At 38.3% G+C, this 27,489-nt stretch overlaps 1 protein-coding gene across 1 annotated transcript; it reads left to right on the top strand.

Annotated features, from left to right (window-relative positions):
- The first annotated feature begins 18,065 nt into the window (after positions 1-18,065).
- On the top strand, positions 18,066-26,499 carry LOC132282415 (probable aspartyl aminopeptidase). The gene is made up of 11 exons (XM_059784088.1): positions 18,066-18,269; positions 18,610-18,745; positions 19,062-19,140; positions 19,248-19,450; positions 19,575-19,644; positions 21,464-21,586; positions 21,794-21,949; positions 23,392-23,562; positions 24,799-24,873; positions 24,962-25,102; positions 25,996-26,499. Exons 1-11 carry the CDS (start codon positions 18,182-18,184, stop codon positions 26,215-26,217), a joined length of 1,464 nt encoding a protein of 487 aa, XP_059640071.1. The 5' UTR covers positions 18,066-18,181; the 3' UTR covers positions 26,218-26,499.
- The last annotated feature ends 990 nt before the right edge of the window (positions 26,500-27,489 follow it).

Here is a 27,489-nt window from a genome sequence, read left to right as displayed (position 1 = left end):
GCTGCAAACAAGCAAATGATGGAATCATTGAACAAGCAAATCAAGCAACTCTTGACATCTTTGCAGCCTATTCTCCAAATGGTTCACTCTCATACTCAATCCATAGCTAAGCTCGAAAATCAAGTGGGCCAAATAGCTAACTCGGTGAATCAATTGCTTCAAAAGGACAAGGGCAAGCTTCCCTCTCAACCTTTTAAAAATCCTAGAGGAATGCATGTGATTGATGAAACCCCTCCTCCGAGTGGGCCGACTCATGAACAAGTTCAAGCTATCACCACCCTTCGGAGTGGTAGAGTGGTTGACAACAAGGTTGATGGAGACACAAGTGAGAAAAACCCTCCTTTGAAAAATCCAAATTCAAGCTCTTCTAATCCAAATCCAAGTTCTTCTAATCCAAATTCTTGTCCAAATACCATTCATGGAAATCCCACACATGTCACCCCAAATGTGGAAACTACTTATGAGCCAAAAGCTCCGTTTCCTCAACGTCTTCAAGAGTCGACACATTTTGGGAACAAGAATTGTAAAATTCAAGACATGTGGGAAGTTTTCAAGCAAGTGAAGATTAACTTCTCTTGGATGTTATCAAGTAAATCCCTCCTTATGCAAAATTTCTCAAAGATTTGTGCACTCAAAAGCGCACTTCTAAAAATTATTTGCCAAAAAAGGTGAGGTTGACTGAAAATGTTAGTGCTATCATTCAGCACAGCACTCCTCCGAAGTATATAAGGATCCGGGTGCCCCCACAATCTCTTGCGTCATTGGTGACAGGAAAATCGAGAGGGCCCCCCTTGACTTAGGAGCTAGTGTGAATTTAATTCCATATTCAGTCTACCTACAACTTGGTTTGGGAGATCTTAAGCCGACTTCCGTGGTTTTGCAACTTGCCGATAGATCGGTCAAACATCCACGAGGTATTCTCGAGGACGTTATCATCAAAGTGGACAAATTCTACTTCCCGGTAGATTTTGTGGTTCTTGATACGGAACCGGTCCATGACCCAAAAAAGCACATTCCCGTGATCCTTGGTAGGCCATTTTTAGCCACGGCTAATACATCAATTAATTGCCGAACCGGGGTGATGGACATTGCTTTTGGAAACATGCAAGTCAAACTCCACATCTTTCATGCAACTCAACATCCCTCCAATGAGGATGATTGTTTTCTTGTGGATGTCATTGATGAAGTGGTCGAAGAATCTCTCCCCTTCATTCTAAGCAAAGATCCTCTTGAAACTTGCATGTCCCATTTTGACTTCTCAAACTTTGATATTGATCAAGCCATTTAAGAAGTCAATTCCTTGCTTGATATTAATGCTATCATGGATGTACCTCCTTGGAAAATTCCAAAAGAACCACTTCCCCAACTTTCCACTACTCCTCCGGTCCCATCATTGCTATCTTCGCCACAACTTGAGCTTAAGCTGCTCCCAGCCCATCTCAAGTATGTGTTCCTTGGTCCAAAGCAAACCCTTCCGGTCATCATTGCCTCGGACCTTCAAAAAGACCAAGAGACCAACCTTTTAGCGGTGCTCCAAGAGCATAAATAAGCTATTGGTTGGACAGTGGCAGATTTGAAAGGAATTAACCCCTCCATTTGTATGCACCGCATTCATATGGAGGATGACGCAAAGCCTACTAGAGAGGTCCAACGCCGGTTAAATCCAAATATGAAGGAAGTGGTCATGAAAGAGGTGATCAAATTGCTAGATGCGGGAATCATCTACCCTATCTCTGATAGCAAGTGGGTGAGCCCCACACAAGTTGTCCCCAAGAAATCCGGTCTCACCGTTGTTGAAAATTCAGCGGGTAAGCTCATGCCACAACAAACCACCACCGGGTGGCGTGTATGCATTGACTACCGAAAACTCAATTCATCAACTAGGAAGGATCATTTCCCACTCCCATTTATTGATCAAATCCTAGAAAGGTTAGCCGGCCAAAGCTTCTATTATTTTCTTGATGGTTATTCCGGCTATAACCAAGTGGCAATCGCCCCCCAAGATCAAGAGAAAACAACATTTACATGTCCCTTTGGTACTTTTGCCTATCAACGCATACCTTTTGGTCTATGCAATGCGCCGGCAACGTTCCAAAGGTGCATGATGTCCATATTCTCGGATATGGTTAAAAAGTTCTTGGAAGTTTTCATGGACGATTTTTTCGTATTTGGCTCTTCATTTGACTCGTGTCTCAAAAATCTGTCTCTTGTGCTCCAAAGATACAAAGAGACGAATCTCATTCTAAGTTGGGAGAAAAGTTACTTCATGGTCCAAGAAGGCATTGTTTTAGGACATGTCATTTATAAACAAGGAATCGAGGTAGATAAGGCAAAAGTTGACTTGATCTCTAATCTTCCTCCTCCTCCGAATTCCGTCCGTCAAATTCGTTCTTTTCTTGGCCATGCCGGATTCTATCGTCGCTTCATCAAAGATTTTAGCAAAATCTCACGGCCCTTGTGTAATCTCTTAGCCAAGGATGTTCCGTTCAATTTTGATGACGCTTACATGGAAGCTTTCATTAAACTTCGCACTCTTCTCTCATCCGCCCCAATCATGAAACCGCCTAATTGGTCTCTTCCCTTTGAGATCATGTGTGATGCATCCGACTATGCATTAGGGGCGGTTTTGGGCTAACGTGTGGATAAACTTCCGCATGTCATTTATTATGCCAGCAAGACTCTCTGCGATGCCCAATTGAACTACACCACCACTGAAAAAGAATTGCTAGCTGTGGTGTACGCCTTGGATAAATTTCGCTCTTATCTTCTTGGTTCCAAGGTCATCGTCTTTTCGGATCATGTCGCTCTTAGGCATTTGTTAGCGAAAAAAGAGACAAAACCCCGTTTAATTCAATGGATCCTCTTACTTCAAGAGTTTGACATTGACATCCGGGACAAAAAAGGGACCGACAATGTTGTCGCCGATCATCTCTCTCGCTTGCTTATTGAAAAATCTTCCGAATTCGCAGCCATCCGTGATTCCTTTCCGGATGAGCAACTTCTTCAAGTTTCACATTCCAATCTTCCATGGTTTGCGGATATTGTCAACTATCTTGCGGTTGGCAAAATTCCAACTCATTGGTCCAAACAAGAGAAGGACCGGTTTTTCTTCCAAGTCAAGCACTTCTTTTGGGATGATCCGGAATTATTCAAGTATTGCCCGGACCAAATCATCCGGCGATGCATTCCTGAAACTGAGACCACAAGCATTCTAAATTTTTGTCATACTCTCGCTTGTGGAGGCCATTTCAGTGCTAGAAAGACCGCTGACAAAATTCTTCAAAGCGGATTCTTTTGGCCTACCTTGTTTCAGGATGCATACAATTTTTGCAAATCGTGTGAACGATGTCAAAAACTTGGATCCATGTCCCGAAGAGACATGATGCCCCTCAATAACATTTTAATTGTTGAAATTTTTGATGTATGGGGGATTGACTTCGTGAGACCATTTCCATCTTCTTATGGCTATGAGTACATCCTTGTAGCGGTGGATTATGTGTCTAAATGGGTTGAAGCCGAGGCTAAACGATGCGCTTTGGGCTTACCGGACAGCTTATAAGACACCCATTGGCATGTCACCATATCGACTTGTCTTTAGCAAAGCATGTCATCTCCCGGTAGAATTAGAGCATCGTGCTTATTGGGCCATAAAAAGGTTCAATTTTGATTTCAAACAAGCCGGCTCTAATCGTGCGTTGCAATTAAATGAACTTGAGGAATTGCGTAATGACGCGTACGAAAGTGTAAAAATCTACAAGGCAAAGACTAAAGCTTTTCATGACAAACACATCGTCAAGAAGTCTTTTACCCCGGGACAAAAGGTTTGGCTTTTCAATTCCCGCTTGAAAATCTTTCCCGGTAAACTCCGGTCAAGATGGGATGGTCCATACATTGTCACTACCGTCTTTCCTCATGGAGCAATCGAACTTCATAATCCTGCAAGTGGATCACTCTTCAAGGTAAATGGCCAACGGCTTAAGCCTTGCATTGATGGCATAATCCTAACCCGAAAAGTTGAGGAAGTCCTCTTGACGGATCCAATTTATGAGGATTAGTGCCTGCTCTAGCTTTGTCTAGCTACTGTATATTCAAGTGCCCTAAATTACATTAACAAAGTCCATTAATTGATTATTTTATGTAGATTATCTCCATTTGCATGTTTTTGTATATTTTCAGGTTAAATTGCAAAAAGGAAGCAAAAATGATGCCTTGTGGAATTTTGAACAAAAAGGGGTGCCAATTCTGAAATTCTGGCAGCAGTAGAACCTGAATTTTGTTGCCATTTTTGACCTAGCAAACTCAAGAACTGGACTTCCATCATAACATGAAAGATTTAGAGCTCTGAATCAGCTTTCCAAATCTTCAAGAGGTTCATCATTCGGAGTTCGGAGCAGAGAGTTATGATCTTCTTAACAGAGGTACGTAGAACTGCCTGGTAGCACTGAAGTACTGCCTTTCTCCCCATTTTTGACCAACCAGACTTGAGAATTGGGTCTTTATCAAAACATGAAGTTTTTAAAGCTCTGAATCAGCTCTCCAAATCTTTAAACAGATCATCATTTGGAGTTCGGAGCACAAATTTATGGTTATTCTTCCACAGTGGGTCAGAGATGGGCAAGAATTGCATGTTGCTCATTACACTAATTTAGAGTGCTCGAGACCACCCTTCGAGTGCTCGAAATTCTGGCAGATTACACTCGAAAATGGCTCAATTTCAGCCACTTGCACATTGGTTTCCTCAATGCCATCTTCCTTCTTTATGAAGTGGTTGGAGGTGTTCCTTGGAGGAGAGAGAGCCTTGACTTGAGCTTGATAAGAGAGAGGGAGGACCACACAATTAAATTATCATTCATTCTACAAGATTAGAGGAGAGAGAAGAGAGCAAGGAAAAAGGGTGTTCTTGAAGCCTAAAGAAGGGAGCTCGAAAATGGCTTGTCCATCCATGCTTCTTCCTTCTTCTAGCTTAGCAATGGGTAACTAACTTTTTCTCTAGGGAGGTGATGAAGTCCCCCCCTTGTAAGCATGTCCTAGGGTAGTTTATATTGGGGGATTGCAATGTATATTTATGGTCTTTTTCATAGCTAAGAGCACTTCATTTGGTGTAATGAATGTTTATATATGTATGGATGATTTCTTCAAGCTCATTATCTTATGTTAGGTGATGTCTTGTATTAATCTTTTTGCTTGAGTTTACATGGTGAGAATGGAAACAAGGTTATGAAATGATTTAATGGCATGTTGATAGGTGACTTTGATAGACCATTGCTTAGGAAATCCTTTGATGGTGTATGCTTAATCTCTAGCTCCATGTGCTTCATCATTTTGTCAAGAATTTGATAGTCTTTCATTTAAGTAAACGTGTATAAGCTACACTTTAGTTAGGTAGTCTAAACATGTTTACACTTTTGATGGATTATACTTGTTTGAGACCTAATGTACCTCTTGATTACTTACATGGAAACTATGTGTTGCCATGTAGTTCTTGACCATCATATGTTGTTTTTCCCCTAATTTAGGTATAATCTAGCATGTGTATAGGGATGGAGGCGGATTCACTTCCTTAGTCTTCTTTACTCGTCTTTCATCTCTTAAATTCTTGCAAGTTTTTCATTAATGCATATTTCAATTCATAGTATAAGTGACAAACAATCAACAACTCTTTATTACACCTCATCATCCTAAGAATGATTCTAGACATTTAGGTTGCTTTAGACTAGCGCAGTCCTAGTGGTTCGACTTACCCGACCAATAACCCTATTTTACAATGATTCGTGCTATTGCGAAGGTTGATGTATAGTTGATCAACCTATCACCGCGAGATCGACTTTGTGATAGACTTAGCTCCAGGCACTACGCCTATTACTAGGGCACCGTATAGGATGGCACCAGTGGAGATGCGCGAGCTGAGGGATCAAATTCAGCAGCTACTCAGCTAGGGTTTCATTCGCAGGAGTACTTCACCCTGGGGAACACCAGTTTTATTTGTGAAAAAGAAAGATGGTTCACTCCGCTTGTGTATAGATTATAGGGAGTTGAATAAGGTTACTATTCGTAATAAGTATCCTTTGCCCAGGATTGATGACTTGTTTAATCAGTTGAAGGGAGCTACTTATTTCTCTAAGATTGATCTGCGGTCTGGATATCATCAACTTTGGGTTCGGGAGCAGGATGTTCCGAGGACAGCTGTGATACCCCTCGGATCCGAGACACGGGTTGATCAGGCCCAGGCCTAAACCCAAGGGAATATCAAACAATTAAAGTATTTTAAAGTGAACACAGATGACAAAATGAAACAATAAAGATGGAATAAAACTGAAAAAAACATTAATTATAAAATCCTCCATGTATAACTGAAAATTGAAACTCTAATCCTCCAAAACTTCAAGGTTACAACTTGGGAATCCACTGATGGACCCCTAACCAAAAGTTTATCTGAAACTGAAAACTGAAAACAGATAATGCTAGAAATATCGAGAGAAGTCCTACGAAATCAGATGAAGGTGAGTCTGTCCTCGACAAGCTTGATCAAGCTCTAAGGTTGGAACCGTCCTGTACCTGAAAAGAATAATGAAGGAGTGGGTTAGACCCACGAGCAAGTTCTAATCTAACTGCAATCCATACAGTGACCTGATACGCAGATACACCGCAGACACCTCACAATATCTATCTAGTCCATACGTATAAATATATCCACACTAGGGGACATTCACTAGTCTATAATAGGGGTTTCAACCTGAATAGTAGGCAACATACGAATACGCACCCAAAGGTGGACATGAGTACCTAGACCTAACAGGGTACACCTCAACCTATTATAACCAGCTACGCATCCACTGCATATACGCACCCTAACCAACGAGGCTGAGACTCAAGCTCAACTCGTGGTACCATAAATATATATATAAAGTCCGTCCAAATCCAGGGTAAGCAGTTCAACTATTTATTAAACTGACCTACAATAAACCAACTAGTTAGTCACTCAACTTATTCAGTGGATATGACTTAACTACCATCCGTTAATCCAGGAAGTCATCCAACTTGGTTACAGCTGGTCTGACTTAGTCACAATTAGGATTCGATATCTTTCAATCCATTCCATTAATCCATTAGGTTATGTTTATGCGTTTTGAGTTAAACCGTCCCTAGTATGTCACCGTCCCATACCGGTACATGCAATCCTCCATATCCAGGTAAATTACAACATATATAACAGTTTAATAATTTACAGACCCAAAAACCACCATCCAAACAATTGTAGAAAAATATTTAAAGCTTCAGCAATTTAAATCCAAGCATTTAACCATATAGTTGCAGAAGACGATTTAACAAATCAATAACTAACATCTAGAGCATGCATAAACCAAATTTAATATGTCAGGGACTCCATCATGCATGTGAATAGGTTAAATAATCCTATTACTATCCAATAAATTGCTAAAACAATTTCAGAAGATTGTTTAGCAATTTAAATCCAAGCATTAACCATATAATTGCAGGAAACGATTTAATAATTCAGCAACTAGCCTCCTAAGCATGCATAGATCAAAATTAATAATTAAATGACCTTATCATGCACTTGAATGCATTCTAAAACAAGTTTTATAAACACATTATATTCCAATAAATTGCAGAAATTGAATTCAACAATTAATTCCACTTCCAATTGTTAACAACATAGGAAGTGCCTTAATTTTTACACTGTTTGTCCCGACAATTTAGAATTAAACTTTAATCAATTTAAGGTCTTAATAACACTCAAAATTCATTCCTTAATCCCTCTGTAAAGTTCCAAATTCACTCAAACAGTCTCCATGCTCCAACAGTGAACATAGTACGTAGAAAATAAAAAAAAACTTAAAATAAATCAAAAATAACAAGGGAGCCTGCTCCAAAATTTGGAGCAGGCTCTTTTTCCAGCCTAGAGCCGGCTCTAGGACTCCTTAGAGCCAGCTCTACTTTGTTGTGAGAGTCGGCTCTACTTTGTTGTGGGAGCCGGCTCCCACTTCTATGGAGCCGGCTTTCACCTCCTTTGAGAGCCTTCGTCCCCGGTGCGTCGTTTCAGCTTTTGTGCTCCTTCTCCGGCTTATTCCTAACCCTCTGTTAGTTTTTAAAACCAAAATTAGGTGTCATATTAATACCCAGTAGCATCTCAATGGCTTGATAACAACAATTAAAATTAATTACAGAGATTAAATTTGCTACCGAACTAACCCGCGTTAGGAACAAAACTGAAACTATAATTCTATTCCAACCTCTCTGTTTCTCTTCACAAACTGACCTTAGGAGTCTTATATCATCCCATTAACATCCCCAGGGTTTGTTTACAGAAGATAGAGGCAAGAATCGTAACTAAAATCTCAACAGATTTTAATATGCTTTAATGAACAGAACTGGGAGCAACAATACACGAACTGTAAACAGATTTGAAATCAATGCAAACAAATCATCAACAAGCATACATTAAACACATAAGTTTCATTTACTAATTAGTTAATCCCTAGAGACTATCTAGGTGCACAGAACACGAGCCAAAGAGAAGGTTAAAGAGAAGAACTTGCCTGTGATTTCAATTTTGAAATCCATGTGTCGTCTCTAAGTTTTCCGGCAATTCTGAACGCCGCCAAGCTTCCTATAACTCTGTCTCTAATCCTTACTCAACCTCCTTGGTTCTCTCTGTACAATTCCTCTTAAGCCTCACTCTGTTTTCCCACAACTGCTCTCTGTTTCTCTCTCTGTAACTTTGGTACGTGAATAGGGTTTTTTTTTCCAACCCTTGATACAGATTATAACCGTATATATATAGGCGTAAAAATCATAAACCCTAATCCGTGTTTAATCAGAGACAGAGCCCTAATTCTAAACCTAGTCGGCCCATGAAACTATCTCTGTTACGGCTTACCTATACGTGAAATTCTAAACCCAAAGTTAACTGTAACTTAAAACAGAATTAAATGCAAAAAAAACAATTAATTAATTAAATCCACTTAATTAATTAATTCCAATTAAATAACCCAATTAAATAATTAAAACACTTAAACAATAAAATGCCAATTAAATAATAAAAGATAACTTAATTAAGTTTAAAACACATGACACATAGGTAAAGAATTAAATCAAATCAATAAATAAAAACAAGTAAACCAAATAATCACGAAAAATACAATAAAAATAATAAATAAATGCCGAGACTATCCTTTTAAAATTAGGGGTATTACATTCTTCCCCCCTAACAAAAGGAATTCCGTTCTCGGTATTCGCCCTTACCTTCTTCTAATATTTCAGGAAACTGCGAGCAAATGACATCCTCCCGTTCCCAAGTGGACTCGGCCTCATTGTAATGACTCCACTGCACACGAACCAAAGGGATAACCTTATTGCGAAGGATTTGATTCCGACGGTCAACAATACGACATGGTGGTTCCGAATAAGTTGCATCCGACTGCAACTAAATCTCCCCCACATCGATATGCTGATACCGATCCTCATCTCGCAAAAATTTCCGTAACATGGACACATGGAATACGTTGTGTACGCGGTCCAAATTATCCGGCAGCGCCAACCGATAAGCAACAGCTCCAACTCGATCCGTAATCATGAATGGACCGACAAACCGCGGAGACAACTTCCCTTTCTTCCCAAAGCGCATAACACCCTTCATAGGAGATACTTTGAGAAGAACCTGATCCCTAACCTGAAACTCCAAAGCACGAGTGCGACGATCAGCATAGCTCTTCTGTCTACTTTGGGCAGTACGCATGCGATCTCGAATAAGAACAATCTTTTCAGAGGTATCCTTGATGAACTCAGGACCTAAGAATCGATTCTCTCCAACCTCCATCCAACAAACAGGTGATCGACACGGTCGACCGTATAACGCCTCAAAAGGTGCCATCCCAATAGTCTTTTGGAAACTATTGTTATAAGCAAACTCCACAAGTGGCAAATATTCCTCCCAGTGGCCCTTGAAATCCAAAACACACGACCGAAGCATATCTTCCATAATCTGATTCACCCTCTCAGTCTGTTCGTCAGTCTGAGGATGATAAGCAGTACTAAGGTGTAACTCCTTACCTAAAGCCTACTGAAAACTCTTCCAAAATCCAGATACAAAGCTCGAATCCCTGTCCGATATAATAGACAATGGAATGCCATGTAGCTTCACAATCTCTGAAATGTAAAGCCTCGCCAACTGCTCCGAAGTATAGTCAGTGCAAATAGGCAAGAAATGAGCTAACTTGGTCAACCTATCCACAATGACCCATATGGAATTATGCCCCTTGAAAGAATTTGGCAACCCTTCCACAAAATCCATAGATATGCTCTACCATTTCTACTCCGGAATTGGTAGTGGCTGTAGAGCTCCTGGCGGCCTCTGATGATCAATCTTAACCATTTGACAAGTACTACACTGAGAAACAAAAAGAGCAATGTCCCTCTTCATACCTGCCCACCAAAACTGCCGCTTCATATCTTGATACATCTTATCGCCTCCTGGATGAAAAGAGAACTCAGAGTGGTGAGTCTCAGTCATCACATCCTTCCTCAAATCATCAGCAGAAGGTACCACTAACCGTCCCTTGTACCTTAAACCTCCATCAGCCCCAACATAGTAGAATGGAACCTCTCCGGAAGCTATCTCTGCGACCTTGTCGACACACTGCTGATCGGTGAGTTATGCTTGTAAAACCTTGCGAATGATGGAAGGTGTAACCACCATGTAAGCCATAAAAGCGTCTGACAACTCATCTACATTCTTCAAAGCATTCCACTCAGTAGTGAATAGAGCAGAAAGACTACCAACAGGTCGGCGACTGAGTGCATCCGCCACTACATTCGCTTTCCCTGGATGGTACTGTATAGAAAAATGATAGTCTTTTACAAACTCCAACCACCTGCGCTGTCTCATATTCAGCTCCCGCTGAGTGAACAAGTACTGCAGACTCTTGTGATCACTAAATAATCTGAAGGACTCACCCAATAGATAATGCCTCCAAATACGAAAGGCAAAAACCACTGCTGCCAACTCCAAATCGTGTGTTGGATAATTAAGCTCATGAGGCTTAAGTTTTCGAGATCCATAAGAAATCGGTCGCTCCTCCTGCATCAATACACATCCAAGACCCTGCAATGAAGCATCCGTGTAAACAAGATACTCTATCCCGCTCTACGGAGTAGCCAGAACCAGTGCAGAAGTCAGCTTCCTTTTCAGCTCATCAAAAGCTCGCTGACAGTGTTCATCCCACACGAACTATACACCTTTCTTGGTCAGATGAGTGAGTGGTCCTGCTATCTTGGAGAACCCCTGGATGAATCTCCTGTAATATCCTGCCAGACCGAGAAAACTCCGAATCTCAGTAGGTGATGTAGGCTGTCCCCACTCAACCACCACTGAAACCTTGGCCGGATCCACTTCTATCCCCTTTTCTGACACCACGTGACCCAGAAATTTCACCTCCCGCTGCCAAAATTCACACTTCTCGAACTTGGCATATAACTGGTGCTCACGAAGCGTCTGCAAGACTATGCGAAGATGTCTAGCATGATCGTCCTCCGACCGAGAATAGATCAAGATGTCATCAATAACGATAATAACAAACTGATCCAGATAAGCCCGGAAGACTCTATTCATCAAGTCCATGAACACTGCAGGTGCATTAGTTGTCCCAAACGGCATAGCACGAAACTCATAAGAACCATATCTTGTGAGAAATGCTGTCTTAGGAATATCATGCTCCCTAACCCTTAGCTGATGATACCCAGAACGCAGATCAATCTTGGAGAAGTATGTGGCTCCCCTTAACTGATCAAACAAGTCATCAATCCTGGGCAAAGGATACTTGTTACGAATCGTAACCTTGTTCAACTCTCTGTAATCTATACACAGACGAAGCGAACCATCCTTCTTCTTTACAAATAGAACTGGTGCTCCCCAAGGTGATGTACTCCTACGAATAAAACCCTGGCTGAGTAACTGCTGAATCTGATCCCTCAGCTCTCTCATCTCTACCGGTGCCATCTTATAGGGTGCCCTAGCAATAGGCGCAGTGCCTGGAGCTAAGTCTATCACAAAATCGATCTCGCGACTAGGTGGCAATCTTGGAATCTCCTGAAATACATCCAGGAAATCCTGTACAATTGGTATGTTATCCAATGACACAGTAATCCCCTCATCCTTTTTCTCCTCCACATGGAACAAATAGGTGCTACCGCCTCCTTTAGAACGTGGCATAGCTACTACATACATATTCTGACCAGGTATGGTAAAAATAATAGATCTATCAAAATAATCAACTTGGGCATGGTAGTGAGACAACCAATCCATCCCAAGTATCACATCATAAGTGTGCATGTCCAGGACCAATAGATTGGCTAGAAATCTGAGTCTGCCAATATCTAGTGTCACAGGCCCATCACTCTCATGTATAATAGCTGTATTACCTAATGGTGTAGAAATACCCTGAGGTCTAGCGCATACCCTCGTCCTTATCCCAGATAAAGCAACAAAAGTCCTAGCTACAAATGAGTGTGTAGCACCCGTATCAAATAAAACACGTCCATGCAAACCATGAATTGGAAACTTACCCTCAATAGTCTAAGGTGCCTGAACATCCTGTGGCATGGGGTTATACACCCTGCCATAATGCAACTGTTGTGGTGCCTGTCCCTGAGTCTGCGGCGGTGCCGGTAAAGCCAGATGTGTCTGTCCCTGAATCCGTGGAACTTGTGGAGCTGGTAGAGGCACTGGTGCCCTCTGTCCCTGCTGCACATACTGTCCCTGTCCCTGTCCTGCTTTAAGACACTGCCTGGTGGTATGACCATACTCTCCACAAGTGTAACAACTACCCTGGAAAGTACCAAACGGCCTCCTCTGTCGGTTAGCCTGTGGATGACCCTGTCCTGCCTGTGGTCCCCCATTCTGTTGCCTCTGAATAGGTGCCCCATTCCGATGAGCATCTGAACCACCCTTGTGCTTCTTCCAAGGCTGTTGCCCTTGGAACTTGCCTTTGTCATTCTGCCGGTGACCATTGCCGTTCCCCTTTTCAGCTGACTGGTTAGTAGAGTCTTTATCACCCCGCTTCTCACCACGAGCCTGTCTGATGTCCACAGTCAACTGATACTGTTGTAGAGCGGCGTCTACCACCTGAGCATAGGTAGTATAGGCTGGATTACCTGTAATAGCTCTCTTGATAGACCACATCAGTCCCTTAACGAAACTGTTACGCTTCTTCTCCTCTGTATCCACCTCCTCCGGTGCAAAGAGAGACAAGCGTGTGAATTGCTGCTCATACTCCGCCACTGTCATGTTTCCTTGCTGCAGATTTAGAAACTCGGTCTTCATAGCTGCCCTGACTGCATAGGGAAAATATTTCTCCTCAAAGCGAGCACTGAACTCCTCATAAGTCAATGTCATCCTCTCCTCTGGGGTGGTAACTGACTCCCACCACTGTAGTGCATCCCCAACTAGCTTGAAAGTAGCAAGCATCTGCTTTTGAACCTCCGTGCACTGAACCAAACGAAGATGACGCTCAATGTCCTGTTTCCACTGGTGAGCTGTTCTCGCATCGGTGGAGCCTGAGAACACAGGTGGACTCCCCTTTGTGAAACAGCTCCTAGCCTTTCCCCAAGAATCCGTCTGAACCACTGGTGCTGGTACAGGTGCCTGCTGAACCTGTGGTTGGTTCCGGAGTGCAGCTGTTACCCCAACCTCTATAGCCCGAGCAACAAGGTCATTGAGGTGTGGAGGAATCTCTGGATCTCTGTCCCGACCCTGAGTCTGTTGAACTTGCTCCTGCTCCTCCTAAAACCCTAGCATTTGCTGCTCTTCTTCCATTTGCAGACGTTGAAGACGTTCCTACTGTCTACGTGCCGCTCTCCTCTATCGACTGTTCATGTTCTGTCCTCTTCCAGTGTTAACCATGCTGTTAACATAGAAAGACAAACATCAATACGAGTTTAAACGAACCGTAAGAGAATTCAACGAATCCTAAACATAAGCTCTCTATATAAAAAAAACGCTATGCGGAAGTCTTAATACGAAACGTCCTTGAGACACTTGAACCTGGAGTGCTCAGATACCAACTGTGATACCCCTCGGATCAGAGACACGGGTTGATCAGGCCCAGGCCCAGGCCCAAACCCTAGGGAATATCAAACAATTAAAGTATTTTAAAGCGAACACAGATGACAAAATGAAACAATAAAGATGGAATAAAACTGAAAGAAACATTAATTATAAAATCCTCCATGTATAACTGAAAATTGAAACTCCAATCCTCAAAAACTTCAAGGTTACAACTTGGGAATCCACTGATGGACCCCTAACCAAAAGTTCAACTGAAACTGAAAACTGAAAACAGATAATGCTAGAAATATCGAGAGAAGTCCTACGAAATCAGATGAAGGTGAGTCTGTCCTCGACAAGTTCGATCAAGCTCTAAGGCTGGAACCGTCCTGTACCTCAAAAGAATAATGAAGGAGTGGGTCAGACCCACGAGCAAGTTCTAATCTAACTGCAATCCATACAGTGACCCAATACGCAAATACACCGTAGACACCTCACAATATCTATCTAGTCCATACGTATAAATATATCCACACTAGGGGACATTCACTAGTCTATAATAGGGGTCTCAACCTGAATAGTAGGCAACATGCGAATACGCACCCAAAGGTGGGCATGAGTACCTAGACCTAACAGGGTACACCTCAACCTATTATAACCAGCTACGCATCCACTGCATATACGCACCCTAACCAACGAGGCTGAGACTCAAGCTCAACTCGTGGTACCATAAACATATATATAAAGTCCGTCCAAATCCAGGGTAAGCAGTTCAACTATTTATTAAACTGACCTACAATAAACCAACTAGTTAGTCACTCAACTTATTCAGTGGATATGACTTAACTACCATCCGTTAATCCAGGAAGTCATCAAACTTGGTTACAGCTGGTCTGACTTAGTCACAATTAGGATTCGATATCTTTTAATCCATTCCATTAATCCATTAGGTTATGTTTATGCGTTTTGAGCTAAACCGTCCCTAGTATGTCACCGTCCCATACCGGTATATGCAATCCTCTATATCCAGGTAAATTACAACATATATAACAGTTTAATAATTTACAGACCCAAAAACCACCATCCAAACAATTGTAGAAAAATATTTAAAGCTTCAGCAATTTAAATCCAAGCATTTAACCATATAGTTGCAGAAGACGATTTAACAAATCAACAACTAACATCTAGAGCATGCATAAACCAAATTTAATATGTCAGGGACTCCATCATGCATGTGAATAAGTTAAATAATCCTATTACTATCTAATAAATTGCTAAAACAATTTCAGAAGATTGTTTAACAATTTAAATCCAAGCATTAACCATATAGTTGTAGGAAACGATTTAATAATTCAGTAACTAGCCTCCTAAGCATGCATAGATCAAAATTAATAATTAAATGACCTTATCATGCACTTGAATGCATTCTAAAACAAGTTTTATAAACACATTATATTCCATCAAATTGCAGAAATTGAATTCAACAATTAATTCAACTTCCAATTGTTAACAACATAGGAAGTGCCTCAATTTTTACACTGTTTGTCCTGACAATTTAGAATTAAACTTTAATCAATTTAGGGTCTTAATAACACTCAAAATTCATTCCTTAATCCCTCTATAAAGTTCCAAATTCACTCAAACAGTCTCCATGCTCCAACAGTGAACATAGTACGTAGAAAATAAAAAAAAAAACTTAAAATAAATCAAAAATAACAAGGGAGCCTGCTCCAAAATTTGGAGCAGGCTCTTTTTCCAGCCTAGAGCCGGCTCTAGGAATCCTTATTATTCTTTATTTTTGTCCTATTATTATTGAATAAAGAATATTAGGGGGTATTTTCGTATTTTTACCTATTCCTCTGACAAAAAGCCCTTATTTGCAACTCTTTGAAATTAGAGTGGTGAAGTTTGAACAACGGGGGTATTATTTGCACATTTTTAAAAATATAAGGTGTTTTTTAGACTTACTCCTAAAAAAAATGTCACTACCAATTATACTTCAAAGGTGGTAAAATTACTCCTTTATTCCTCAATATTTAGAAATCTACTATTCGACTGTATGAAATTGGAGTTTGGGAATTGAAATTTATGAAATTGGAGAAAATTTTGATTCATTTTTGTGAGTTATTTTTTTCCAATTCCACAAATTTCAATTGCAATGCTCTAATTTTAAGCAGCCAAACACATCCTGAGAGTTTTTTCACGATAATAATTGGATTTATAAATTCCTTACTTTAAAGTGTGAAATAAATACCAATTCAACTTCTTCTATATTTTTACCACAATTCTACTTCAAAATTTATAATTATGTAAGAAATAAATTATTGTTGCAACTCATCGCTATTGTTTTTACATCAATTCCATTGTTTCTAAGTTTTTTTAACCTTTGTAAATAGTGGTTGTCTTCTTGAGCATATTATCATTTATCTTCAGGGCAGCATAATAGACTTTATTTTCCTGAACTTTGTAAATCGAAAGTTAATTATAATTGTTCATATTACTTTCATAACTTCCGCCTCAAGAAATTATATATATATATATCTACTCGATATATCATTTGTGGGGCTTTTGGTTGTTGGGTTTTTCTTACCATCAGAAATGGCGGTGATCCAATTTATAAAGTTTACAAGAATGCTCCAATTTATTTTCTATAGGGGAAAAACTATATAAAACGTGCAATAAGAACTAAAATCACCAACGACAAACAAATATATATATATATATGCAAACAAATAAATTGCTCGGATCAATAAGGCTCGGAGAGAAATTAAACTTAAGACCTAATACTACCTAAAGATCGGTCCAAAACTTTTTCAATAGACCAACCCTTAAGATTAAATGCAATATATTTTAACAAAAAAAAATAGCAGTAAAGTTTCCAAGTCGCGTGACTAGAATAAATAACCCGAACCCCAAACAGACCACAAATTGGTGAGCTTCGTAAAAGTTCTTAATGGACCATTAGGAAGCAATAAGAATATGTTCTCTATGATGGAAATATCATTATCATCAAAGCATATGTTCTGATTGTTCTCTAACGTTGTACTAAATATATATAAATTATACATAAATCTATCTTTTTAGAAAGTTTGAAGAAGAGGATCACAAACATTTTTTTCTTTTCTTTTCCAGGATCACAAACAATCTTCTTCTTTTGTTTTGACAAGATAAATATAATCTTGATATTATCTAAAATCTATTTTTTACGTCATTTATTTTGTGTAAATGATATGTACTTTAAATGATCTGTTTTTTTACATCATTTATTCAAAATAAATTATGTATATTTTAGACAATATCATTTTGCATATATAGATACTCAAAACAAAGACCTCCTCATTTTCAACAAATTGTTAAATCACCGAATTATGCGATTTGGTTCGATTTTATAATAGACAATACTTAGATCTTTATTAGTGAAGATCTACAACATACTTTTCGCTGATGTGAATTAATAATAAATTGATAATAGATTGATACATTCTTCTATTTTAATTACCAAATTATAAATAATAATCAAATCACTATATTTAATTATTGTCATTCTATAATACAATAATTCAATTTCAATTCTAAAAATTAAAAATCTTTTTTATTGCGGTTCGGATGCGATTTGGGATTCAAAAGGCCGAACCCGAATTGAATCGAATCAATGAGGAGAAAATATAATTTTACCATAGAGAGGAAAGTTCAAATTTATTAGAAATGTGAACCAAACTAATGAATTGGTGAGTTGGATTCCGATAAAATGAGTCAAATTTGAAATCACATACGACTCAGAATATCTACCAATGGGCTACCCGGCTCATCCTGAATTCCACTGCTTTCAACAATTCGATAATATTTTTTTTTTATAAAAAAAGAAAAAAGTAAAAAGAAAAAAAAGAGCGTAATAGTAAAATCGGCGACATTAGAAATGTAAACCAAACTAAAAAAAAGCTTGTTCAATTGTAAATGGGAAGACTCGAATCGAATAACTCCCCTTAAACTTCGCGTTACATATATATATATATCACGCAGGAGAGAGAAGAGACAAACACACACAGAGAAAGAGACAAACACGCGCGGAGAGGGAGGCTGAATTGGTTTGTAATTCACTTCGAAGGGTTCACAATCCTAATGGCGAAAGAACACAGCGAAGGAAGCTCTGTGGCCTTGGATCTCATCGACTTCTTAAACGCTTCTCCAACAGCTTTTCACGCAGTTGGTAATTCTCACTCTTCAAACCCTCCCTCTCAAAGCTTATTTTTCTCTCTTATCCTCTGTTTGGTTGCTCAGAAAAAATCTCATGAATCCATGTTATATTGAAACCGATAAAAGCAGGACACAACACCCATTTGAGATTGAGCTGAGATAGGGACCAACTCTTTTGTAATCAAACGATTATAAAAATATAGGATTCGAAATTTAATATTTTTCCTTGTTTCATTTGTTTTCTCAGCAACCAAACGAATGCATAGGGTTTGTACTGATCGAATCTTGGTTTTTTGTGAGTGGTTTTAAAATTTATTTTATTATTTCATATTTTCTTATTGGGTGATTTTCAGACGAAGCGAAGAAGCGATTGACAAGTGCAGGATATGAGCAAATTTCAGAGAGACGGGATTGGAATCTACAAACAGGAAAGAAGTATTTTTTCACAAGGAATCACTCTACAATTATCGCTTTCGCGATTGGTAAAAAGTATGTGTTTATTGTGTTGGTTTCACTGTTGATTTCTCTTTGTTTGGTCTGAGAAAATTGAATAAAATGAAAGGAATGGGATTTTTGAGTCTGTGTATTAGGCTAAGTTTGATTAAAGGTTCTACTTTTCTCAAGTCTAAATTTTAAAATGAGTAAGATTTTAAATTTGCTCAGCAGCCAAACATAGACTAAATAAGAAAATCACCATGTATTGTTGAGACATCAAGGGGGAGTGCTTATAGAAAGTACCTTCTACTCTATCAGATTCTGTAATTATGTTGACATGTATTGCTGCTATTACTGGAATTGTCTTTAGATATGTTGCCGGAAATGGATTTCACATCATTGGGGCTCATACTGATAGTCCTTGTTTGAAGTTGAAGCCTGTTTCGAAGGTAATCTTGTATTTCAGCTTTGACTAGCTTATTTATTTATGTAATAATTTTTTTAAAAAAAACCATTTGTGGGAAACATTAAATCTTGTTCACTTTTGGTGGTTCAGGTATCAAAAGGTGGGTATTTGGAAGTCGGCGTTCAAACATATGGAGGTGGTTTATGGTTTACATGGTTTGATCGTGACTTAACTATTGCTGGAAGGATGATAATAAGAGAAGGGACTGATGCTTCTCTATCCTACTCACACCGACTTGTTAGGCTTGAGGAGCCCATAATGCGAATTCCAACTCTGGCAATTCATTTGGACAGGTATTCCTTTGTAAAAATAACTTTCAACTGAATTGTTGGATGTTGTGTGCTTTAGTTTCTGAACTCAATTGGGTTGCCTTGGCTAGCTGCTCAAGAAAGATATGTTTTTCATTTTATCGAGCAGGAATGTTAATGAAGAATTGAAGGTGAACAAACAAAGTCATCTTCTTCCAGTTTTGGCAACATCAATTAAGGTAATTTTTGGAATCACACAAGTCACGTAATGTTTTGTAAACAATGATGTTAGATTTTCTTTGTCCTCATATTTCACTATAGTAAGTAATTTATGTTATTCAGGAATTAATATTAATTTATGTTAAAGCACATATATTCTCATCATAACTCATTCTTGTGGAAAACAAGGAGCAACTGAAATCCTTGGTTTTAAGCTCGTCCTTTTAGTCCTCGAAGAATTAATTATTTTTTATTTTTTAAATTTCGATTGTTGGTATATGGCAAGAATTAAAATTTACATATTTGAAAATGAGGGATAAGGTTCAATATTGGATTGAGTCATGCATCCTCTGTTACTATTATGTACTTATGTGGGTATCTTTATTATATCAACAAATTTTTAAGTATGTCGACATTGGTTGTCATGGGTGATTAGGTGGAGATTGAACCTTTGTTAAGTTTCCTAAATCAATGCATATAGCTTGAGGACACTTATGGTGAGAAAATTAGCAAAACTACTAGAAGCTGGAACATGGAATACAGTGAGATCTTCGTCAGCAGTTTTTCCCATGCAAAATTTGCAACAAAAATTAAAATTATTGTCAAGGAAAAGATATTTGCATAGTTTGTTGTCAACTAGGCCAAGGAAGATGCATTGCACATATATTGGAGTGAGCAAAGTTGAGTGACAAAATGAGATGTTGGGAAGTCTTTAATAGAGGAAAATACAATTTGTCAATTTGCATAATATAATGCAATGTCCACAGAAAGTTAGTGAAATGCGTTTGAGACGAAGATACCTTAATGTGCACTAAAATCAATAGTTTTCTTACAATTTGTTTTACAGGTTGGATCTGTAGTTAGTTTGTACATGAAACAATAATTTTATATTATTGCTATAGACTTAAGTAGGGAAGAGGAGGGTGAAATACTCCAGTCCCATCTTGCATCTGGTTTATCTGATGTGCTACTGCTGTGTTTGCACTTTGAAGACAACAGTCACCTTCCGTATGTTGATTGAGAGACATTACACCTAACCTAAGTGCTGGATTTTTGCATTGAGAGATAACTTGCCATTGCATTGATGAAATTTTTTTGGTACCTGACTGAAAATAGTTATAGACTTCTAATGTTCTTCATCCGTGCTTTAACTTAAGAGTTATTGTTTGAGCAGTAATGGAACAATAGCCTTTAGAAAAGATTGGACTATTGATATAAATCAAGTCACTAAAAGTGTGCATATTGAGGAATTAATTTAATGCTTAATATAAGGATCACAAGAGGATGATTTGTGCTATAACTCCTGCCCAAGGCAACTGTGCCATGTGGAGATAACAATCTGGACAAATAAGTATTTGAATTTTTTTCAAGATCTCGATTGAGATATAAGAGAAGCCGGATGGTTGAACCATTGAATTTTTTTTCTCTAGGATGTGATAGAATAAGGAATTCTTATTTATTGACATCTAGTTGGTGGAAACATTTTTGGCCACATGCCAACCACAAGAGTTGGAATTCCAATTAATAGCCATTTACAAGTTGATACAATATACATTTGAAGCAAATGATGCCTTCTAATACCATTGACTACTATAGTAGTGTTCGTAAGAAATTGAGTGGATATAATGACAAATTGTCTATTCAAACCATGATTTGCCATCCTGGTTTCAAATCAGATTCCCTGAGCCTTATATTCTATATTTGAAAATCAGGCTGATTTATTCCTATTGGAAGCTTGAATCTGACTCAGATAAAAGGTTCAATGATATGTTGATATCTAATATTATTGTGATACCATATGCTTCCTTAATCCAACTGAATAACTCAGACATTGAACAGGCCGAGCTCAATAAAGTGGTTGCTGAGAATGGTCCTGGTGAAGATGGAGTTCCAACTGATTGCAAGAAGTCAAAAGCAAAATCTGAAACTGATGACCAAAAGCATCATTCACTGCTTATGCAGGTTAAGAAACTGTGCAATTAAGGGTGTATACCACCTACTTTTTCTTTCTTCTTTTAATAATATATTTTTTGAATATTTGTTTTTGAAGTTCATGGGTAAGATACATATTACAACTCCATGAGTGATTCTCAACTTGGATGGTAAAGATTTTGGGTATTCTCTGCTCTTGATTCTTGTGTTCATTTTGTCTTTTTTTTTTTTTTTCAGCTTCTTGCAACACAGGTTGGCTGTAAACCAGATGACATATGCGATTTTGAGTTGCAAGCATGTGATACTCAACCAAGTCTTATTGCTGGTGCTACAAAAGAATTCATTTTCTCTGGAAGACTTGATAATCTCTGCATGTCATTTTGCTCTTTACAGGTATGAGTTGTTATAAAGGCAGCCTTCCTTCCTTGAGGTGCAAATAAAAGGTGCATAGCTGAGCTATATATAATATTTTTTAATTCTTTTCTTTCTTTGCCAGCTTTTTGGATGTTTTGTCTGCTGTACAATATGTTATTCTTGTTTCTCTTGTCACTTTTTCGGACGGGGAAACCTTTAGAGTCATGCTATGTCATGCTAATAAGCCTTCAGTTTTTCAAGACCTTCATAAATGCAATATTGGAAGTTAAGTCAAGTGCTGCTGACATAACTCGCAGAATTTGCACATTTGTTGATGAATGAACTTGGCATGCGCATGATTTGGGTCAAGTGAATATGTTTTGAACTTGAGTTTCACATCTGGTGTTTAGTCAAAACTTCTGAATTTTGGCATTGGTAGTAATCAATATTATGAGATTTTAGGTCTCTCTGCAAGTTCTATTAAGCTATTTCAGATGAGGCTTTTTTGAGTTGAAATGACTGTCAATTAAGAAGATTGCTCGGAGATTTTTTCATTCTAGTGCCAATGGGTTAGTCATCATATGTATTTTTTTCAGCTCGAGTCATTTAGCCTAGTCAAAGTGCATTGGGTTAACTTTCTGTCTCCTGATTATGAGATTTGGACTATGTTCTTCAAGTGCAGCTGGTGTTGGAAGGGGTATACAAAATACAGACCTAATTTATTACTTTTTTCCCCCTAAATACTTAATTTATTGCTTTATTTGCACAAAGTGACTGCAGCTAAACACAACCCCATTTTCTGCAAATCCACCCCAAACTTTTTATGCATCAAGTGATGGTCCTTGCCATATATAATTAGTACAGGCAACATTTCATGCTATCAATCGGGTCAATATCTATTGTGCTGAATGGAATGGATTAAAATTGGAAATGTCTTTGCTTTTGGGCTCGAGTCCCATAGCCTATATAGACATTAGCATGCCCCACACCCCAAACCCAACCCACAAAAATAAGAAAGGAAAAAGGAAAGAATTTTGGCCTTTATTATGTGATTTAACATTGCAGAGTGAAGGAGAACTTGTTATGATATTTGCAGTAAGGTATCTGTTAACATTGCAGAAGAAGCATGCGGTATCTGCCAAGATAAATGGAAGAAAAATATGGGCAGCTTTTGACTCCAGGAAAACCTGTTATGATATTTCTGTAAAGTAAAACTCTGCATGTATGCAACTTTATTTGTGAGTGAATAAACTGGGTAACATTACCAAAACCCGTAAACCTAGACTCACTGAAGTATCTGCATTATCCTTAATTCATCTTGGTAGATACCACGTGTTTTGGAACTTGAAACTACAAATCATTATGCTTCTGCGGCTTTTCAATTGTGTTGCCATTATTGTTATTTCTTTTATTTGCAGGGAAAAAAACTTTCAATGCATAGCTGTTCATTCTTACCTTTTTTATTATGGATTCAATTTTAGGCATTGATAGACGCCTCTTCTGAAAGTAGTCTTGAAGATGAGACTGGTGTAAGAATGGTGGCTTTGTTTGATCATGAGGAGATTGGATCTGATTCAGCACAGGGGGCTGGATCTCCAGTATTGTTGGATGCTTTATCGCGGATTACAAGTTCCTTCAGCCCGGATTCCAGGGTAGTAATAGTTCCAATTTTATTTTAATGTTACATGGTTTGTTTAAAAAATATATAAAATAAAATTAGCAAGTTTCTACACCTGCATCAATACAAATATACAATATAAAAAGCCAAATGACCTCCTCCTTCTAAGGGACTCTTTTTTTTATCCTCAAATTTTCAGGTCTAGTCTTTTTTAGTATTTCTCATTATACTCATGTTTACTAATTTCACTAAAATAAATAAATGGTTAAATAGTAATTTTACATGACTTGTGAAAAAAAGAAAAAATTGTAGTTTTAAATGATTCCAGTTCTGCCCTGTCAAACACTTAAATCATTTATTACCCCAACTTTTTTTTTTTTTTTCTCCCTTTACCTAGAAAAGCTCTCTTCCTTTCCTATCTCTCCTACATCACCGTATGTGTGCTATGATCACATGCATCTTGCATGCACCTTCTGGTTGCGAAAAGTGCACATTTTCTTGATTGCATTTTTTTGTTGAGCCAAAACTACTGGCAAATTAAAAGTTTGCCTTTAGTTCACTTCTTTTTTTTTTCTTTTCTAAATGAGTTTTGTATTATCAATTAAAATGTTATTTTCAGAAAATAGAGTACATCATGGAATTTCATCCTAGTCGTGTTTTGTTAAGTCATCCATATTTAAGCAATCTGAAAAAGAGAATGCATTTTATCAATGAACACAAAATATGATCTATTTTATCATGGAATCTATTCTTACTTGAACTCGTTGAACAGCCAAGCATTATATGGATGTGATATATTTGTGTTCAACTACGATCAAAAAATTTAATAGTAGTTTGGGCCACTAGAGAGATTACCAACTCAAAAATTTAACTAGTAAGAACCAATAAGTTTGTCTTAATTTTCATTTAGAAAAGCTTTTAGTTCTGCCCTCTTTATACAACTTCCTATATAAGGGGTAAAGGATCATTTTGCAAAGCACAACAGGGCTACATCAAGAATCCCATTTCCATGAGACCATATTGTTGCCTCCAGAAAGGATCCTATCTGTTGGATGGAGTCATTGTAGTATTTGGCACTGTCAAATCAGCCAGGGCTCTTAGTCAGCTGTGTAAATTAACCCTCAATTTCCCTGCACGGGAGCACGAGTAACTGAGTCACTGAATGCCTGAATCTAGTAGCATAATTTTTCTCCCTTAACACTCACTTTAGTATATTTTTGTAGTACTGGGTCCATCATTTCTTTTTTGTAACGTCTTCGTTGCTATTCAGTTCCTGGAGAAAGCAATTCAAAGGAGTTTCCTTGTATCTGCTGATATGGCGCATGCCTTACATCCTAATTATATGGTATGTCGGACTTGTATTCCGAATTCAGTGAAAATATGATTTTTTTTTTTCTCATGTCACATTGTGGTGATATGGTTTTTGGTTTCAGGATAGACATGAAGAAAACCATCAGCCCAAGTTGCATGGTGGACTCGTCATTAAACATAATGCAAGTCAACGCTATGCAACTAACGCTGTAACTTCCTTCATTTTTAGGGAGATAGCAGCCAAGCATAACCTTCCTATTCAGGTTAGTTTCATCTCAACTTCAAATAACATGATTGTGAACAATTCTGGGGTGCATATTTGTTAAAAGGAAAATTTCATTTAATTGGTTTTGCTTGGAGATTTATCTGGTATGAAATTACCATTTTCCTTGGAGCATTTCAAGGTACAGTTCCATCTTCTATGGTGGGTTCTTTATTAAACATAAATTAAAACTCAATCCATATGACTGACAAGAATATTTAGGCAACCTCAACCATTCCAATCCCCAAGTTATCCTTTTACATGAACTGGAATGAACATACTTCAAGTGTCACGCCGATCAAGATGCTATATAATTCAATTTTCTGTAGTGGGTTCTTTGTTAAACAGAAACAGAGATTCAATCCATCCTGACCAAAAAAATATTAAAGCAACCTCAATTATTCAAATTTCCTAAGTTATCTTTTACATGGAAGGAAAGAAACTTAACTTTTTTAAGTGCCAAGAATAACTAGATTGATTGGTTTAATCTGCATGTCATGTTCGAATACCAGTTTTGCATCTTGGAGATTGATAGTCGTCATTGGGCATGTAATATTTGCACTTATAATTGTAATGATGCAATTACCCTAATATTTTGGATAATTGCGGGGTGGGTAGTACTTTTAAAGGACATGTGAGGCATTTTATTTTTCAAAAAAAGTAAGGGAAGTGCAAAATTGCAAATATCATTTCCCTTTTTCGTCAATTATTCATGTCATAATTATTCTCATGAGCGGGTAGAGGTACAAAATACAGGGGATATAAAAGAAAGACGAAGAGATCTGAATAGATAGCTCACTTTCTTTTTCGCATGACTGGAGATCAAATTCAAAGATATGGCATGAGATTATGTGGTAGAATATTGATAATTTTAGAGAATTTTGTCCAATGTAGGATTTTGTGGTTCGCAATGACATGGCCTGTGGCTCAACCATTGGTCCCATTCTGGCAAGCGGTGTGGGCATACGTACAGTTGACGTTGGAGCACCACAACTATCGATGCACAGCATAAGAGAAATGTGTGCAGTTGATGATGTGAAACATTCATACGATCATTTCAAGGCCTACTTCCAAGAGTTCTCTCATCTTGATGCCAAGATTACTGTGGACATCTAGGTCGTAGTCTTTCCAGGTTTAGCATAAGCAGTTCCGCATCTAGATCCCTGCTTCGAACATATTTTTACTATATTTATTGTATCATCAAAAGGTTGCCCAGTCAACCAATTTCATGTGCTGAAATTGCTCTTGTTTACCTTTATCAAGACTTGGTGAAACTATAGTAGTGACCTTACATCTAATATAATTATGAGCAAAACCAATGTTCAACTAATTTCTGTTGTGACATTGGTGGGTAAAAACTTATCGAACTGAATTGATTAAGGCTTTTGAATTTGTGGATATTGAATAGCATCATACCAGTGGATTGTCGCTATAGTGTTCCTTTTTACATGATATTAGAGCACTTATAGTTGCTGAAGGCTATCTTGAGTTCTTTGATATTCATTGGGGGTTGACTCGACCTATCTTGAATTCTATAATGATGTAGCATTGTTCTTGATCATATATGTGTGTGTATGTGTCTATATATTTTATATATGATCGTGTGTTTGTGTATGTATTCCTAAAGCAGAGCCATTTAGCGAGGTCTGAAATTTTTGGATTAGAAATGGATATAGTGTTTGGAGAAATATACAGATCATAATTCATCCTCATAATGATCGACGTAATCTTACGTCACACCTTACCAATTTATGTACACCGCTGAAGACTGCGACGTTGATCCGAGCAGGCACACCATTGTCGACGAGCAGCAATTCCTCACTCCTCTGATTTGTACGCTGCCAAAGACGTTGATCTGAACAGGCACGCCTTTGCCGATGAGCAGTGACTCTGTCTCCTCTCTCAAACCCCCTTGTATAGGATCCAACGTTGTTCCGGTGCGCCACCTGCATATCCCAAGCCTCACAGCCACCGGAATTCATTCACGCCGTTCGGAGCTTGTCACTCCTTGCTGCCTGGGCGCCATTCGGACAATGCTCGGCATCTTCTTCACAGCCGAACAAACCTAGGGATGTCAATTTTTACCACCCCGCCGGGGCCCCGCCCCGTTCCGCCCCGTTAATAACGGATATGGGAACACTTATTATACCGTTGGGGCGGACATGGATACAAATTTTGTACCCGTCGAGGGTCACGGGGCGGGTAAGGGTTCAATATACATATCCTAGGGGCCCCGCCCCGCATATAACTATATTTAATATATATATATATATATATTAATAAGTTATTTTAGCGGCTTACCCAACCCATCTCTTACAATCCTAATTTGGGATGTAAACTTGGTATTAAATTTGCTTTTGTTTTGGTTATGGTGGAAGTTGGAGCTTA

Source organism: Cornus florida, unplaced genomic scaffold, assembly GCF_030987335.1.
Source record: "Cornus florida cultivar Cherokee Brave unplaced genomic scaffold, ASM3098733v1 CherokeeBrave_3.0.0_Hap2_Chr11, whole genome shotgun sequence".
NCBI classification, from domain to species: domain Eukaryota; kingdom Viridiplantae; phylum Streptophyta; class Magnoliopsida; order Cornales; family Cornaceae; genus Cornus; species Cornus florida.
Note: the sequence above shows the minus strand (reverse complement) of the source record. Positions and strands in the feature narration are given on the sequence as shown.

What these genes read in the sequence shown, in the direction of transcription:
- LOC132282415 (XM_059784088.1), top strand. Translation starts at nt 18,182, where the DNA reads ATGGCGAAAGAACACAGCGAAGGAAGCTCTGTGGCCTTGGATCTCATC. An exon ending in GCTTTCGCGATTGGTAAAAA is followed by an intron (nt 18,746 to 19,061) that starts GTATGTGTTTAT and finishes AATTGTCTTTAG; the next exon opens with ATATGTTGCCGGAAATGGAT. An exon ending in AGTTGAAGCCTGTTTCGAAG is followed by an intron (nt 19,141 to 19,247) that starts GTAATCTTGTAT and finishes TTGGTGGTTCAG; the next exon opens with GTATCAAAAGGTGGGTATTT.